The 17,835-nt window shown below is 44.5% G+C and overlaps 1 protein-coding gene across 4 annotated transcripts in view; it reads right to left on the bottom strand.

Annotated features, from left to right (window-relative positions):
• slc6a9 (solute carrier family 6 member 9) overlaps positions 1 to 17,835 on the bottom strand; it is a 63,801-nt gene that overhangs the window by 36,019 nt on the left and 9,947 nt on the right. For 2 of the 4 annotated variants that reach the window (XM_035635517.2, XM_035635516.2), the window contains one exon: positions 16,467 to 16,770. The exons of 1 other annotated variant lie outside the window; for it this stretch is intronic. In XM_035635517.2, coding sequence (XP_035491410.1) covers positions 16,467 to 16,496 — 30 coding nt within the window. In that variant the 5' untranslated portion in view covers positions 16,497 to 16,770. Of the gene's footprint in view, positions 1 to 1,436; positions 1,669 to 16,466; positions 16,771 to 17,835 lie in introns of those variants that run through there. One more of the 4 variants, XM_035635515.2, reaches the window with a different exon arrangement.

The raw sequence follows: 17,835 nt of genomic DNA, 5'->3' as shown, positions 1-17,835 counted from the left end.
TCCTAACTGCAGTACACAAATGATTTGATTAAGCATCGGTGTCTCCGTGGAGAACACGTCCCCCGCCAGGCAAACTGAAGCATCTTATCAGATATCGTAGCAATATCACAACCTCAGCTGGATATAATAAAGATATAACAATTGTTTTTGGTAGAGAGGAGAGTGTTTGTACAACCAATGTGTGCAATTGTGTAGTCTCTAATTAAACCTGCAAACATGCTTAGTCCTGTCAGTCAAAGCTTTGGGAGAAATATGGCGAGTGAGTGGATGAGAGGATTAGCAAGTGGACTGTTGAGGGGTTGTTATTTGTGACGTGCACGCACGCACGCACACAGCAGCAGCTCTGATTATCTTTTTCAACTTTCCATCCACAATGACAGTCTGTTCTCAAACTTCATGTGTGAGCAGTTTGAGCAGCTGCTGTTTTGGCACATGCTTCCTATGTGTGAGAGTTAAACTCAGACTGTTTATGCATATGCTTGAAGGTGTGTGTGTGTATGTGTTTGTATATGTTTCAGTGCTTTATCAATGTGTGTATTTGCCTCGAACTATTGCAGGCTGACTCAGCCTTGACAGTAGCAATCGGAAACAGGAGACAAGGACTTGGCTAACAACGTAAGCCGGCAGCGAGGTCGGATGCACACAGACAGGCACACGCACACACACAACTTTAACATCTTATATTCAACAGATCAAACAATTTAATTGTAAAAAAAAATTTTAAGGAAGAAAATAGGAAGGTGACGTAGGATGCATGTGCCAAAGTGTGCGATTAAAGCAGCTTGTGGAGGGGAGGGGGGCTGGAAGGGGTGAGGGGTGGTGGGGGCATAAATATCTGCCTTTTCTGGACACTACCGCTTTTCTACTCTGTCACTCTTTCACACACACAGCAGACCGGCCCACTTCCTTACCAACCCCATCTCTCACAGCACTGCCCGGACTTCCCACTGCAATTACTTATAAAAACTTTTCAGGGCCGCCACACGTGGTCAGGGTTTTAAAGAGCTGCGTCCCCCTCCTCACGTGGTGCGGGGGGTATTGAGTCGTCACAGACCCCCTTGAATGATCACTGAAAAATAAGGCGGCGTAGACAATAGCTCGTCTTGATGAATTCAATTCTTTCAGGACCCTGTACCGTTGTCCAGGCAGCTCCGGGCAAAACAATCGTTGCTTTGATAGTCCAAGCAACACACACTCGCCCCGTTGCTCTTAGAAACTCCCTCTAACTACTTCCGAATTTCGGATCTAAAGATGATATACATCAGACCGGAACTCGGGATATGTTGGGTTTTCCACTTGGTCTTCTAACGAGATCCTGTTGCCCAAGACGCTGTGAGGCACAACTTAACCCACTCGCTTTGGACGCGAGTGGAAAAAAAAACAACCAACAAAACAAAAACAAAAGCAGAAAAAACAACATGACAGCTTGAACTGACCTGGTCTGCTGTGGAAGCGGCAATGGTGTTCGACTCGGACATGATTTGACGCTGTGACCCAGTGGTGCTTCTCTGTCGGCCACTGAAGGCTCCTTCATTCACACCTTGCCTTTCAGTTCCGCAGCGAAAGAGGGGGGAGAGAGAACAGTATACCCTCCCTTTTGCCCTGGCTTGATTAATGCCTGAATTACTTTCACCTCATTTCATCTGATGGAGTTCTGCTTCCTCTCCGCCTCTCTTGCTCATTCAGCATGGTAGCCCACTCTCTCTCCCCTCGCTCGCTCGCTCACTCCCCCCTCCCTTCCCTCTGCGATTCCAGCTCTGCCTCCCCTCCATCCCTCCCTCCTTTGCGCTCTTACTTTTTACTCACCCCTCCCTCTTTTTCTTGTCTCACTCTTTAACTTTCTCCCCCCCCCCCCCCCGAAATTCAGGAATATGCACCCTTCCTCCTCCTACTCCTCCGCTATCCACCTCCCCTCTTTTTCCCCAGCTCCCACCATCTCCCCAAAAAAGACACAGGAGAGATCCACAGTCTTTTCCCTCTACCTCCACAATGAATGGGTCGTTGTCACTCCGGCACCTAGGCGGAATACAGAGCAAGTAAGCGCGAGAGAGGAGGACCGATGGTGGCAGTGTGGGGTGGGGGACAGGGGGCTGTTGAACTTATACTTTAGCTGGCCCGAGTAAAACGGGGGGAGGTCTGGAGCACCCCTGGGTTACAGCCAAGCTCTCTCCCTCTCTCTCTCTCCCCTTCACTCTTTTCTCCCAACAGATTAAAAAAAAGAAGAAGTGAGGAGCCCACACGCCTTCCATTGCACTCCCCTGTACACCCCCCACCCTCCTCCTCAGCCCCCACACCTCTCTGTCTCTCTTATTTCTTCCGTTTGTTTTCAGGGGCAGCTGTCGCAACTCTGCAGACCACCAACAACTTCCCTTTCAGCGGCACTTGACTCTTCCAAATCCTCGTCCATCTCTACACCCTGACGTTGCCAATGCCAACCCCCCCCCCCACAAACCCCTTGCCGTGTCACACCGAGAGGCCGACCGAGCCAAAGCCCTCCTCCTTCGCCTCGTCCGTGACATGTTCACAGAGTTACACCATTTCAAATCCAAGCGATTCCCTCCTGAGCCTCTGTTTTGTCGCTCACATTGTTGTGCCTGTTTGCAACCATATGGCTAATGGCTATCCACGACAAAGAGGGCGAGGAGAAAGGAGGAAGTGGGCGCACAATAGGAAAAGGTAGTGCATCAGGGGAGCGATTGAGAGATCTATAAAAACATCACTCATGCGGCAGAACGAGACGCCGCCTTTCAGCGTGTCACTCAGCGACGAATCTCTGGCTGGATGTGGTGCGAGCGGTGTCAGAAGTTGACAGGTCACTGGCGCCTGGCCTAATGGGTGTTTGATAGCCGGGCACAATGGCCGCTGCCGCTTGAGTGGAGGCCCTCCAGTTATGTTTAACACAAGATGAGCAACGCAGACAGGATGCTTTTCATTTGTCCATCAATTCAGAGGATTAGAATCTCACAGGGGATCCAATAAAGGAATCATTACCATATACCCGCCCTATTCAGTGTGCCCAGAGGAAGCACTGAGGGCAATGAAAACAAGAGCTCTCAACAAATAGACGCACAACAGACAAGGTATTGTTGAAGAGGTACTGTTGCACATGGGCAGTTACTTTATATTCTCTCTTTACTGCAGTTGATCACCCATGGGATATTATGGGAACGTTTGTTTAGGCTATATCCACACTACTTTGTTTTAGTTTCAAAACGCATCACTGCTGCTACATTCACGCCTGCCATCCACACTACCACAGAGTTTTTCGAACGCCAAAAGACGAAGAAGTTTGAAAACATTTAGTTTGAAAACTGGGCCATACTGCGTGGTAGTATGGACGCGCAGAAATGGAGACCGTAATGAAACGTTGATGCAGTCACCTGAATTCTCTTCCTGATCAGTCACAGTCACGATTTAACTATCAGCGGTGACGGCAAACATTGCGAACACTTACTGTCATCAGTTCAACGTTACAGTTCAACCTCGTCGTCGTTCTGAGAAAAGATATCCCTGCTCTTACTTGTCACCATTGTGCTTTCAATTTAGTTATCATAATTGTTATGTCCTATCAACTTTCAATAAAGTTAATTGGACATTACTTCATTGATCCCCAGTAAATTCTAAAAAAAAGCAAACTCAGTGATCGTCTTGTTCACAATAACAATAGAACACATTTTCTTTGAGCAGTAGCTCCAGCACATCGTGGTGAGGATGCTCCATATTTCCCCATAGACAATAGGTAGGAAAAGGTTCTTCAATATTGGTCTACTAATCCTACATCTGAGGGCACCTACAGCCGGCCTGCAGTACACTGGGATACACCAGTAACATTCCAGCTTAAGACAACACAAGTCATGTATAGTTGTGACACACCCAATACTCCAGGAAAAATGCCTCACTGTCCTTCAGCAAGGAGACATTTACTGCAGGTTGTGACAGCTGTTGCAGCAGGTCTGGTCTGATATTTGCTTTTATTTACAGCAACACAAAAAAATAATATCAATTTAAACAGAGAATATCCATTGCAGTCAGGAGGTGAGTTGTGCGTGTGTCTGTGTGTATGTGCTTGTCTTCATGCTGTTGTGTCTTTGTAAGAACAAATTGTTTTACACATTCAAAGAGAGTAACACGTTACGACATGAGATCATTTTATGTATGTATTTTAGAGCTACAACAAAGAACTGTGTGTGTGTGTGTGTGTGTGTGTGTGTACGTACTAAACTATGGTTGATCATTAATATCTCTACAGGGATCCAGCCACTTCTCACTAGCTCTGCCTCAGGAGGGTCTGCTGGCCTTAGATTAGTTCAAACCTAATGAATGGCTTAACAACCACACACACACACGCACGCACAGGCATTAAGTGTGGGGACAATCAGTAGAAACGCAGTATGGATTTGGTGGGGAAAAACAGATCATTGCAGGAAAGCGTGTCTGCGGCTTGCTGTTTGAGGGGGGGGATTTGTTTCGTAAACTAATTGCCCCATTATGCGAGGTCTTTTAACTCTAATTAGAGACACACAGATGCTGCTGCTGATAATAACACCAACTTGTTAAAAATCTCTCTTGCCCGTTTGTATACTGTACGTGCCTGCTACAACAGCAAAATGGCCTGTGAGAGAGAATACCAACGTGCACACACTGCATAGTCAACGGCACAGAAGCCTGTTGATGTTTCTGACACCAAGAGCCTGACAGCGTTCACACAGCAAATTACCGATAAAATTACTATAAGGCTTGTTTGTTAGCCAGAATTTAGCCATTATTAAATCTCTACCTAATGTTTAACTTACAATATTAACAGAGAAGTCTGTGTTTGGCTTTTATGGATGTTAATTTTTATTAGAATGTGGGACAGAAAAAAATCAAGCTTAAAGAGGTTTGACTTCTGACTCCTCAGGACCTGTTGCATGCCCTATTGATCAGTAAACTAAGATAATCAATAACAATAGATGAAGATGCGAGCATGGTGATTCGATAATGACCACACTAAATAATCGGAGAGGCAGTGTGTGTGCTTCACTCTACACTGAAACCCAATCCAAGTGACCATGTGGAAACTGGATGCCTCAGAAAGTATAAAATTGAGTTTAACCCACGCAACCTGCTTATGACTGTGTAATATTGTTGAAATGTCTGAACAAGCCATTAAGTGAGATGATTGAGTTGAGACCATTCTTTCAACTACTGTTTCGCAGCAACAACAATATATTGACAAGCTCAGCTTTTGATCCAACTTTGGGTCCTAAAAGTGCCCACAATGATTAGAGACGTTCCGATGCCATCCCGATACAGATTGCTTTAATTGCACTTTGTGTATCCGCCGATACCAAGTACCGATCTAATGCCAGTACAAAAAAACCCAAAAAACTTATATAACATATTTAACAGATGTGTGCTTCTAACCCTGTATGGAAGTGATGATTGCTATCATTGTCATTTGGCCTGGCTCAGGTTAAACCCTTTGATAAATGGATGCATACAGAGAATGAATGACATATAGAAGGTCTTATTATTTCATTTCTACAGTCGTAACTAAAAAAAAAGACCAAAAATGTCTTCCTTTATAAAGCTGTTAGAGGGCATCCACAGATTATAGAAATAAAAGTTTTAAACAGTAACAGTATAACACTTCAAAACATACATCCAGTAATTAATAACAAATTCCTTTAATAACTGTTAGCCACAGTTTAGATAAATAAAATCACGTTAGTTTGAATGTTTCACGGTACCAATATAGAACAACAACAGCGGTAAATTGACAAATTGCTTCCATTTTTTGCTAGCTCTGGCTAACGCTACACTACCGGAAATCACTTTTCCAAACTGTATTCTGTCACTGGCGAGTGCTGATTTCCAGTAGTGTAGCGTTAGCCAGAGCTAGCAAATAATGGAAGCAATTGGGCAATATTTCACAATGGATATTGCAGTTTTATCTGGGAGGAACTACTACTTACTCGGTATATGCATTCATGTCCTCGCCAATACCCCATCTAACAATGATGGAAAGTTAAACACAATTCCTAACAAAGAAACAGAGAAAACTCCATCTCCTGATTAAGACCATGTAATACTGTCAAAAGCTCCAAAGCAAGCAGTGGACCTTGAGTAATTATGTCAACTAGATATGTTTAATAAATCTTTCAGTATGCCGCTCCTTTTAAGTTGATAGATGTGCGGCACAATTTTGTGTTTTGCCAAATGAAAAGGAGGGAGAGGAAGGGATTTATTTTCCTACTGTTTCGCTGCTTTATGACACAAAAAAAAGGGCTAGCGTAGTCGCCATTTGCCTTCACGTGAAAACAGGTAAAAGCCACCGCCAATGGACAAGGGCGGAAAGACAAATAGCGAGGAAGGGTAGGCAGCAGACGCTGATAAGGTCAGAATGGACCTCCTCTTTCCTCAGGGCTTTCCTGTTAACTTCCAAACACACGCCAACATCCATTACATGTAAGCCTGAAGCCAAACACAGACTGATCAGAAACAACAGATGACGACTCTCACCGACGTCCAGGCAGAGTGAGAGAGATAAAAAGAGAAAATAATATGTATAAAAGCTTCATTTTCCACTTTGAGTTTAAGCTCGAGCTCCGACAACCCAATATCCCAACTGATGACCTTGACAAATCCGCTGTAATTTGAAGATTAATGTAGGTCGCACATGTCCTCACTCGTCCTATTAACTAGACGTTTAAACGAGCAGGTAATAAAACGTGCTCGCAGCATGGTGGAGACAGGAGGATTCAGCCACACACCCCGGATGATGGGGGCAGACAATGTACGCCAACTAACTTTACTATGATTGAACATATTGATCTGATGATAGTTTAATAACTCTCGGGGGTCCAACTTGCTATTAGGTAAGCTGAAATCATTTGTTGTTTTCATTTTGGCTGGATTTGCCCTATTTACAAATTATTTGAAGAGGTAAAGTAATTTGTCTTGCTGTGGATAACAAGCCCACATCTGTCCATGATGGTGATGCTGCTGACGCCTTGTCGCGTTCGTATATGAACAGCAAAGTCTGCCACCGGTCATCTAACAGTTCATTGTGGTCCTCTCTGTTGTTGAAGGTTAGCAATCCGCAACAACAACCATATCACATATATCATCTAGCAGCTGGTATAGCAATTCCAGGTCATTCCAGTGTGGGCCCTTAGGCAAGGGTAACAAGAAGGGTTCCTATAAAGTCCACAGAATGGAAATATGGTGGATATATGGTGGAGCTATGAGTGTGTAAAGGAGAAAATATCCAGGTGTCTGTTTGGCCATGGAAGAGAAAGGCATTTTGGTAGTGGATGACTCCAGAAACATGGCGGAGCAGACATGGAAGAGCAAAGTAAGAAACAAGTGGCGAGAAAGATGGAAAAACTCACAAAGACACGAGTCAGAGGATGACAATAACTCTTTCAAATATATTCAAAAAGACTAAAAGGAACTTTGGAATTGTGCTCAAAGTCGTTTACACTGACTGCCGATTGCCTTTGTTTTGTGGTCCTGCAGTCCAAAGATGAAGCTTATAGGGTCGAGAGTGAAGTCGTCTGCTTAAGATCTGTATGGACTTTTTTTTTTGTTGCTTTCTGTCCAATGCTTGCAAATGCAGTTTTTCAACATGTTTTTTTCCTGATAATGGTCTAAACCAGTTCAAACTACACAACAGCAGCTTAACAAATAAGGATCTTGTGCAACTTTACTCCACTTTGACGTGAACACACACACACGCACACACACACACACACACACACAACCACCAATGCAAGGTCATACACATGAAAAGACATGGGACATAAAGTTCAAAAGCAGAGGTCAAGCAAACACCAATTTCCACCCAGAGCATCCAAGTTGGTCATAGTTTGATGAACTAAGGGACTGGAGAAAGCTAAACTGACCTTAATATTATAACAGCAGTGCTGTACTGTGTCATTTCCAAGAATAGAAGGATGACTTCAAAGATAATTTGTTCGCTCTCTGCAGCCGATGCACTATTGTGTATGTTGATTAATTATTAATTAATTGAATCATTTTCTTTGATAACCCCAGTCCCTCTTAGCCTGATAAAGGCAAGCTAGCAGAAAGTGAATACAGGATGGTATATTAGAAAGACATTGTATAATAAAAATGAATCTTCGGTGGATAACACAGCAGAGTCGTACAGGCAGACGAGATGGGATCCACTTTGATTTGTCAACTATGACACTGAGATATCAATAAAAAACTTAATGCAAATTGTGATTTTAACTAAGCATATGAACATGTAGTCTTAAAAAGATATATAAAGCTGTCTGCATCAGTGTGCCTTCTTGACTTTTAATATCCATGGATCAACCTGCTCTTACACTGAACGGATAATCTCACAGGGAGTCTGGGCTCATTACATCCCCCTCGATCTATATATCTGTCCCTTACAGCGATTAGGTTAAATATCGCTTCACCTCTCGTTAGCCCAGCACGTCTATGATGGGACGCCTAGCTGCGAGAAGGGACTCGAACTGAAGGAGGCATCGATAAGCCAGACTGCCTCTCTTCCTTCCTGAGATCATATGAGGAAACGCTGAGCACAGAGGGATGAAAGGTCCAGAAATGATCAGAGAAGCGAAAGTTGGATGGAATAAGGGAAAGCTAAGAGCAGCGAGGAGATAGCTTCACAGGGTTGATGGTTCACAATGGGACACGCACCACAGGAGCCATGGAGCAGAAGAAAGGGAGAAAGCACAAAAAACTCAGTTTTGCAACAGCAGGTCGGCTTTGTCCAGCGAAACAAAGGAAAAAAATGCGTTGAAGCACAGTTGGAAGGGGAAGATCACAAAACAGCAAGCTCTTTAATATGAAGTGGGGAAAGATGAAAGCTGAAAAACAGGCAGGAAACATTAGCAGCAGAATGTATAAAAAAAAAAAGAAACAAATGAACAGAGAGATGAGGAAGGGATATAAACAGAAGATTCAAATGAGTGAGGGACGTTTGTCCGGACGTGCGGCTGACCTGAGGTGCCCAGGACCTGACCTGGCCACTCTGGACACACAGGGGAGGAAGAAAAATGATGAGCGCAAGACAAGAGAGTAGAAGAGAGGGAACAGAGAGACATTTCCAACGCTTGGTTTAACCTGAAGTTTCCATGATTATTTCTCTTTCCCCATCCCCCGACCCCTCATCCCTCACTGCTTTGGCTGGGAGGGCCCCAGCTGTTCGGTCTGTATAAATAGCGTGAGGCTTCGGCTTGGACCCCCGGGGAGAACGGGGCTCATTGGAGAGGAGGCATGGGAACAAATCGGGCCGGAAAAAGCACACAACATACACATTTTGACAAACATATGGGACCTTTGCTGGGGATGAAAGTGGGGAACATGTGAGTGGAGTTGGCCTCACGTGGCAGAAGTCACCGCCGCGCTCGAAATGTGACAGGAGAGAAAGAGAGAAAAACGGAGACAGAGCGAGAGATGAAATATGTCTTCATCTTTCATCAATGTGATTTTTTTTTTAAACTGTCCACAGTGCCAGTGCCTCGTGTACAAATGTGATCCACCACTATCTGAAAGGCAGCAACAAAGAGTCTTACAAAAGAAATGCTACAAAATCGTCTTTTCTGTCCATCTGTCATCCAACACGCAGAAGCCTACACTCGACACACACTTGTCTCTGAGACCGAGACAGAAAATGACCTTAAATTACTGTTTCAGAGTTGATTCTTGATCTTGGCAACGGCACATTATGTGAAGCATCAACCTGCTGCTGTTTTCAAAGTCAAGATTGAACCTTGAAACATGGAAATTCGAACGTCTGCATTCCCACGAGAAACGAGTACAACTCCACCTGGGGATTAAAGATCCCGTGATGCGATCGGAATATCGGGCTCAGCCACTGAACGGACATTTAAATGTTTGTCGACCTTTTTTTCCCCCTCTTTAAACGTTGCATTCAAGTCAGACACACTGGAGTGTGATGGGTGCCCTTTTCCTCTCTGGTTGAAGTGGGAGCAGGATGTTCAAGAGCAAAAAAGCCCCTTTCAGGCGAGCACTTTCATAGATGTGAGCATCGTGATTGAAAAGAGCCACCGCTGTTTTTTCTGTTTAAGTTGCGCTGTCCAAGGGAAGACTCTGGACCCAGTAAGTTTTTCACAATTCTCACGTCTGAAGATAGCGCAGTCGTGAGATGAGACACAATGTTAATAATAAATTCATAATTTGAAAATGAACTACAAATGGAGAAATGTCTGTCTCTCTTTCGTCTGTCGCTCAACCGATCGACTTTGAACCCGGTGTGTGTTTTTAAGGAAGTGCTGTTCAAATTTACTGTGTACACAACATGCAAGGGAATTTGTTGGTGATCCATCCATCCATCCATCCATCCATCTTCTACCATTTAATCCACTTAAGGGTCGCAGGGGGACTGAAGCCAATCCCAGCTGACATTGGGCGAGAGGCGGGGTTCACCCTGGACAGGTCGACAGCCTATCGCAGGGCCAAATACAGAGACGGACAACCATTCACTCTCACATTCACACCTACGGTCAATTTAGATTCTTCAATTTACCTAACCCCAATCTGCATGTCTTTGGACTGTGGGAGGAAGCCGGAGAACCCGGAACCTTCTTGCTGTGAGGTGACTAAGCACTACACCACCATGCAGCACTTGTTGGTGATGATTAAATAAAATATTTGAACAGGCACTGCACAACTATTTTGAATTTGGCTTAAACTCTGGCTTCCTCCCACAGTCCAGACGCATGCAGGTTGGGGTTAGGTTAATGGGATATTTTTTCTAAATTGACCATACAGCAGGTGTGAATGGTCGGTTGTCTCTGTTTGTTGACCGTGCGATACACTGGCGACCTGTCCAGGGTGAAGACCACCTTCTCGCCCAACGTCTCGCCCAACGTCGTACAGCTGATGGATAGTGACAAACCAACAGAGAATTATAACCCACCTCCGCTGTGTGGAGTGTTTTACAGTCTTTCACCTGATCGTTCCAGATGTTATCAGCAAAAAAACCCAACCTGACAACAACTCAACTGTAGATCAACAGTGCTGCTCAGCTCCAAACTACTAATGCACAGAGTTAGCTACTGGCTGGTGACGCCAGCAGAGCATTTAGCAGCGAATGAGCAGGGTTAGAGAGAATGTTTGAGATTTGAATTCATCAGGAGAACAGAAATACACTGTCCAGTCACATTCTAGGTTTTGACCTACTCTTGTTTTACTTGTTGTAAATGTGAGGGCACGAAGCAAGAAATGTGATTACCAGCCATTCATTTTTCAACTTACATTAAGCCAAGTGCTCACAGGATAGAAAAACAGCAAATTCCTTCACATCGGCAAATCAAATTGGGCAAAACAGGAATAAGGAAAGAAGGAGGTCTCCCTACAGTTTATTACTGAAAAGTACTGCGGGTTAGGGTTGTATATGATCGACAAGACAAGATCAAAAAGTTTTATATCTGATCACTTGGGCTGCCTGTGTGGTCGCTGTTCTTCCGTGATGACATCACTTTTCACAGTAACAAATGGCTGTTACCCAACTGTGCTGCACCTGCGTGATACAAAAGCCAAAAACCGCCATTCTCTAATCATACAGATGAAACAAGCAATTGTTACGGATTTTCATTTAAGGGGATGAGCAGGGGAGGGAGCAGAGAGGAGGAGAAGTGATAAATAACACAGGGGAGGTGTGCGAGCCAAGAAGGAGAGGGTCTGCACGGACCCTGAGAAAAGCAGACCCCCCCTCGTCCCAGGCTTATAGCTGCCATTCAACGCTCACACACACATATAGAGCCAGGGAGCAGGTTGGGTTCAAGCGCAACAAATTACCCAAATATGGTTCTGAAAAGGCCTTTGAAAAGAGTTCAATTGGAAACCGTTATAATGATAATAATACTAAAAGAAACCGTGGGGAGATTTAGGAGCTCCGTTGTGTGGACACAATGTCGGAGCCCTGTCCATAATTTCACTGACTTCAGAGGACAAGAGAGGAACCACGGTGAAGTCGCCTTTTTCTAACTTGCTTGTCCTTTTTTTTGTGGAACTGGAGGGAGGGGAGACCCATTAAACAAGAAAAGGAAAGGGAGAGGAAGAAAATCTGAAAAACGAAATTTTCAGCCTGATTGGTTTTTCCAAATGAAATCTAAATGGTCCAAAACACAATGGGCTCCCCCCACATACACACACTATTTACTGTGTATGTGTGCCTTTGTGAGCGTACACGGGGGGTTGGTTTGTGGTGGGTTACCTTTTAAATAGTGCCCAGCAGTGGACGTGTTTGGCATTTGTGGCCCTTGTCCCTCAATTATACGTTCGCCACAGTGGCTGCCGTTAAGCTGACGGTGGGCACTGCCTGTGCCCCGAACGGCCGCTGCTACTTTTTTCTTCTTCCTTTTTCATTCAGCCAGTTAGTCGGGGGGTGAAATCAGCAACAGAAATGATGTCTGACTCTTCTCCCCCCACCTGCCCTCACGGCTCTTCCTCTCTCTCTCGCTCTCGGTTCACATCTGTTTGTTGGCCCCTCGCCCCGGGGGCAGTCAACACGGTTGCTGAGCATCGCTGTTAACTACACTGGCTGACTGACAGCTCAATATGTTTCTCACATGAGGACAGACATTTTCTAGTTTCACCTGTAATCAGTGCACTGGCATCATGACAATTCACACCTCTGCAGGTTATTAACAATAAAAAATATCTATTTATATTCAGACTAATTCACAGAGCTGCTCGTGGAGCATGACTTTGAACCAAGTGAAGTACCAGGGAAAAACTTCCCTACCGGGATGTGTTGAGACTTTTTTTTGAGTCTCAACACATCCCTAGTGAGTGTACAATCTGCTGATGGAACACGGGGCTGCGCAGTTTAATCACTGTGTCGGGGCAAAAGTCACACCCTCGCAGCTTCGAGTCTCTAAACAGACTGTGTAGTTTTTATTTCATAATTTGAAATTTACAAAATGGAGCAGAGGTTAGAGAGTATACTTCCCTTACATCTACTTAAGCACATCAAACAGATTAAAATTGAAGCATCTGTGGGGAGAAATTTAAAATATGATTATGTACTTCTGTAGCATTCTAATGTGTGGGTCTATATATGTGCATCTGTGTGTGTCCTGACCTTGGGGAGATTGTGGCTTTGGGCTCCACTATTCTTTCCATTTAGTTTCCACTTCACAGCCTATAGCACACATTAACCACACAACCTCTGGGAAATGCTGCACACGCGCACGCACACATGCACAAAGACAACTTGCACAAAGACAACTTCGCGAAGGCTCCCGACTCAGGGGTACACAAAACTGTGGAGCCATCACAGCCTTACAAACCACACTCCTGTGGTTAACCGATACTAAAAACTAGCAGAAAATATTAATACTTCGGTATCAGGGCCGATCAAGGCACATATTTTTAGGGAACGTATCAGCTGAAATAAAGACCATGAAACTCTGATCCTTTCTTTACTGAGCTCTACTTCGTTTTGTTCACACTCAGCCTGCAAGTGCTGCCTGAAGACGAGCTGCACTGCACATTGGTGGTTGGATATTTTTACCCAAATAAACAAACACGTATAGCAGTTTTTCATAACAACCACAATTGAAAAGAAGAGCGTGATCAAATTATGAAATTGTGAGAACTTCATTAAATAAAAAAATCCAATGAGAGAAGGCTTCAATAATGTGCTGCAACAATATATCTTTTTATTTTGTATTTGTAGTACATGTCTATTGTCACAGTGATTAAAAGTTAGAATTTTTAAGTTAATCAGGGGAGCGTCTGCGTCAGGGCCAAATTGGCACACTTCAAAATGAAATTATCTTATCGGCAAATCGCCTTAAAATATGGCCAATACTCAAATGCGTAATAGTGCGGGACCTCTCGGGTTCATTTTTGATTTACAAAAGGCGTTACCAAGGGACGCAGAGCAGAATGCCTCCGGCCGCAATTGGCTAGCCGTGGATCATGTTACATCTGTTGAGCACTGCGAAATCGTCAACAGACTGGAGCAGAGAAGAGATGATGTGATGATGATTGAACAATGTCTGTGAATGGTTTTGTGGGATAAAATATCGGGTACTTTTAGTCAAATGCTCGTTCATCAGCGGCATCCTTTGTTGTTTACAAAAGTCGCTCCACTCCACGTGGTGGTATAACATTTGTCTGGGTTCCAGGCTAGGCCAATACCGATAATCATAAAAATGTCGGCTCCGATTATCGGCCTGTCCTGATCATGTCCCAGTCCAACACTCTCACAAAGTGTGGATGAAAAGTCTTTTGCCAGTGTTGAGCTTTGATGATCGGCCAGTCTTCGGTGACCTCTCCCTCCATTTGGCCTTAACAGTGACGGTGGGGCAGCAGTGGCCCGCACAGCCGGACACATTAATACAGCGCTCAGCGGACAAATGAGCAAGACCTCGGTCCAACTCCTCCTCCCCCTCTCACATCCCCGTCCATACATCCAAAGTGGCAGACATTTTTAAGGCGACGAGTGGAAAAGAAGTAACTAGGGAGTGAAAACAAAGGGACGGCTATCGGTAAAAGCTGGTGCTAGGGCACCATCTGCTCATCCGCTGGTGGAAGTGGTGGCTTCCAGGGCAGTCAAAGACAGCGCAGGAAGATTGAGGAGAAAGGGGGCTCCCTTTGAACGCTGTGAACAAGCAAGGAAACCAAATTTGGATAGAAAGCGACCCGGCAGAAGGCGACCGGCCGAGCCAAACGGTAGCAGGAAGCGAGCGCCTTAAGTGTTGTGAGATTTACACTGACTTGTCCATCCACCAACTAACCATCTGTGCCAAGATAAATAAATTTAACAAGATTGTAAAGAAAGGGCAGGGACTCACTGAAAAAAAACCCAACAACAACACAGTATCACCATGTCGAGAAGACATCAGGAAGGGTCAGTTTTCACTCAGAAAACAACTGACTAAAAAATATTTTTTTATATAAATTCATCATCCCTGTGAAAGCGGTGAAAGTGGGCGACGGGAGAGCAAGGACTAAGACTGTCTCACTCTCACACACACACTCTTTCATTCCTCGCTGATGTCTCTGAGCCATGACTGACATCGCCGTCTGTAACTGCCGAAGTCAACAGCCTCAGCTGTATGTATAGCCTCAAATGTATACATACAAGGGCAGTAGCCATGGTTTCTAACTCTCCTTTCTTGACCATCATTCAGTTACATTTGACTCCCCAAGATAAAAACGCCTCACACTTTTTTGCAACTATGCCGCAGCGCTTAATAACTTTGCTAAGGACTGATTGACAATCTGTCACTGAGCTGAAAACTCAACCACAACACAAACAAAGTTCTGAGAACAAGAATCTAATTTCCTTCCTCCAGCCACCTTCAAATGTTGAGAGAGAGGAGAGAGCAGGCAAAACTGATAACACACACACACACACTTCTTGAGTTCAAACAGCACATAGGCATTTTAAATGTGGATATGCATCTCGAAAGGACACGGCAGAGAAAAAGTAATGTCACCAGGGAGGAAAGTGAAGCTTCAAATGAGCGAGAATGTCAGAAGAGAGTTGGAGCTCGGAGTGTGTGTTTATCACCGTCTCAAGACGGACTGCAGGACCGAAGAGAGAGCAAAAGGAGTGGGGGGGGGGGGGGGGTGACCTGACTGCCAATGATGCCAAACCTCTATTTAAAGCTTTAATAACAACAGACGCCTGACACTGACACATTTCACCCCTTGGCCTCATTTCTTATCAGCAGCCCAGATTAGCGTTTACCAGAGTCGTACAGATCGCTCTTTGGAGAGAGTGAGCGGAAAGTCTCTTTTTGATGCAATTGAAGACAAACCGGAGGTAATTTTGGGACAACATTCAGTCGACGATTCATGATTTGTGCTGCCATGCTGAACAGCAGGTGAGGACAGCTTTGTCTAAAATAAAAAAAAATTTAAAAAATCATTCACCTCAACGATCTTCGGCAGCCAGAACACACTGAACACGTTTTGCAAAGATCGGCTTAATGGAGGGCGTGAGTTGAGGGTTCTTCAAGGTAAAAAAGCAAAAGATAAACTTGGGGAACTCATGCTCTTGCGTTGCCATGGTGAACAGCAGGTGAGGGCAGCGCTGTGTCTTTGTCGTTGCTGAAATAAACAACATCGAGGCCTTGTTTAATTTGGGGTCAACTTTAGCTCAGATACAAAGTGGAGACTAAAAAAGAAAATAAAAGAGTGGAAAAGAAAAGAGGAAAATGCACAAAATATGAAAATAAAAGCCTGTTGGAGTGAACCACCTGGTCTCTTGTGCTCAGACTGGGGTTAAAGTGGAGAGTGAGTCAACTGGTGCATCCCACCAGTGGACTCTGATGTGGCTGTAGACATGTTTGATATCCATGTGTTTTTACACTTGTATACTATATTGGTGTTACAGGTTTGTACAAGCGTGTAAGTGTGTGTGTGTGTGTGTGTGTGTGTGTCTGTGTGTGTGTGTGTGTGTGTGTGTGTGTCTGTGTGTGTGTTCACTTGGCAAAACTCACCAGGATCCCAACAACCGACTTCTCTTCCATCCTTCAGGACCTTGTCTGCAAAGATCCCCTGCCTCTCTGCTGCCGTCTCTCCCTTTCCCTCTTCCTCTCTCTCTCTCTCTCCGGGACGGCCTCTCGCTGTCAGAGTTTGACGTTTTCTGAGGTGGCTGAGGTCCGTTCGAGTGTCTTCACCCCGTCGCGTTGCTCCCTCTGACTCGGTCCCCCCTCTTGCCTCTTCTGCGTTGTTTTGCAAGTGGTGCTGGAGTGGCGTCGCCGCTTTGTGTCAATTCTGCCCTAATCCAGAAACTTTTCTATGCTGTGAAAAGAACATGTGACAGGCAGAGAGGGGTGGAGGGAGGGAGGGAGGATAGGATTAGGGGGTGGGGAGATGGGGGGGGGGGGGGGGGGGGGGTGCAAGGCAGCACTTTTTTAGTGACTTGTCCCCTTGTCCACGTTCTAAACAATTCCTCAGTCTTTTTACATGACCTGCTTTGAAGTGAAAAATAAGAATACAACATCAGCAGTCTGCCCGCTCTGTGGGTACAACAAACTAGGAGCTGGAGATAAAACTTAATAGGAATCTGAAAGGAAAGATGCAGAGGAAGAATTTAGCACACATGTAGTAACGGATTTGCATTTTGTGGCAAAGCAGCTGCCATAACAAAGTGCCCTTTTGTGTAAAGAGATTAACTGTTAGGGGAACGTTTAGACTGCCCATTGACTACTGCTGTGTGAAAGCCAAACTGGGGAAAGAGCACTCAGAAACGGCCAGGATTCAGAAGACACTGGCAGAAAATGCTTCTGATTGAGTGAAAAGCGTCTGAAATGCTCGTGCTGGCTTGAAATATGCATGCTTAGTGGTGAGTTTTTAATTCTGTCCCAGTAAATATTCTACCTTTGATCGATTTGAACTGTGACATGTGAAAATGTGTAACAAATACTGCACAAGTAAAAAAGATATCAAATGACATTTAATTAAAAATAATCAGTGGAGAGATGAGACAGCTCTTTAACAAATGAAAAAGGTTTGTTATCAACTGCTCCGCACATTACCGGTTCTCTTTTAAGCGATTTATCATTTGGTCAGTGAAATATCTGGATACATTTCCAAAATCCCAAGCTGATGTGTTGATGTTGACGCAAAGATGGTCAATTTACAACGCTGTAAAAACAAAGTGAAGCAGGAAATACTGACAGTCTGGAAACATGAAAAAGTTTGGTGAGAATGAATACTTATTACGAAATAATTTTTTTCCACTAACTGATTACGTAACTTGCTTGCTGCTGGTATAATGCAGTTCTTGCTTAACTTTACAATACATGAAGACACTTGGGTCTCCAGCTCATTAGCACATCACAAACCTGCAAGACACTGAGTCAA

The sequence above is a fragment of the Scophthalmus maximus genome, chromosome 5 (assembly GCF_022379125.1).
Source record: "Scophthalmus maximus strain ysfricsl-2021 chromosome 5, ASM2237912v1, whole genome shotgun sequence".
Lineage (NCBI taxonomy): Eukaryota > Metazoa > Chordata > Actinopteri > Pleuronectiformes > Scophthalmidae > Scophthalmus > Scophthalmus maximus.
Note: the sequence above shows the minus strand (reverse complement) of the source record. Positions and strands in the feature narration are given on the sequence as shown.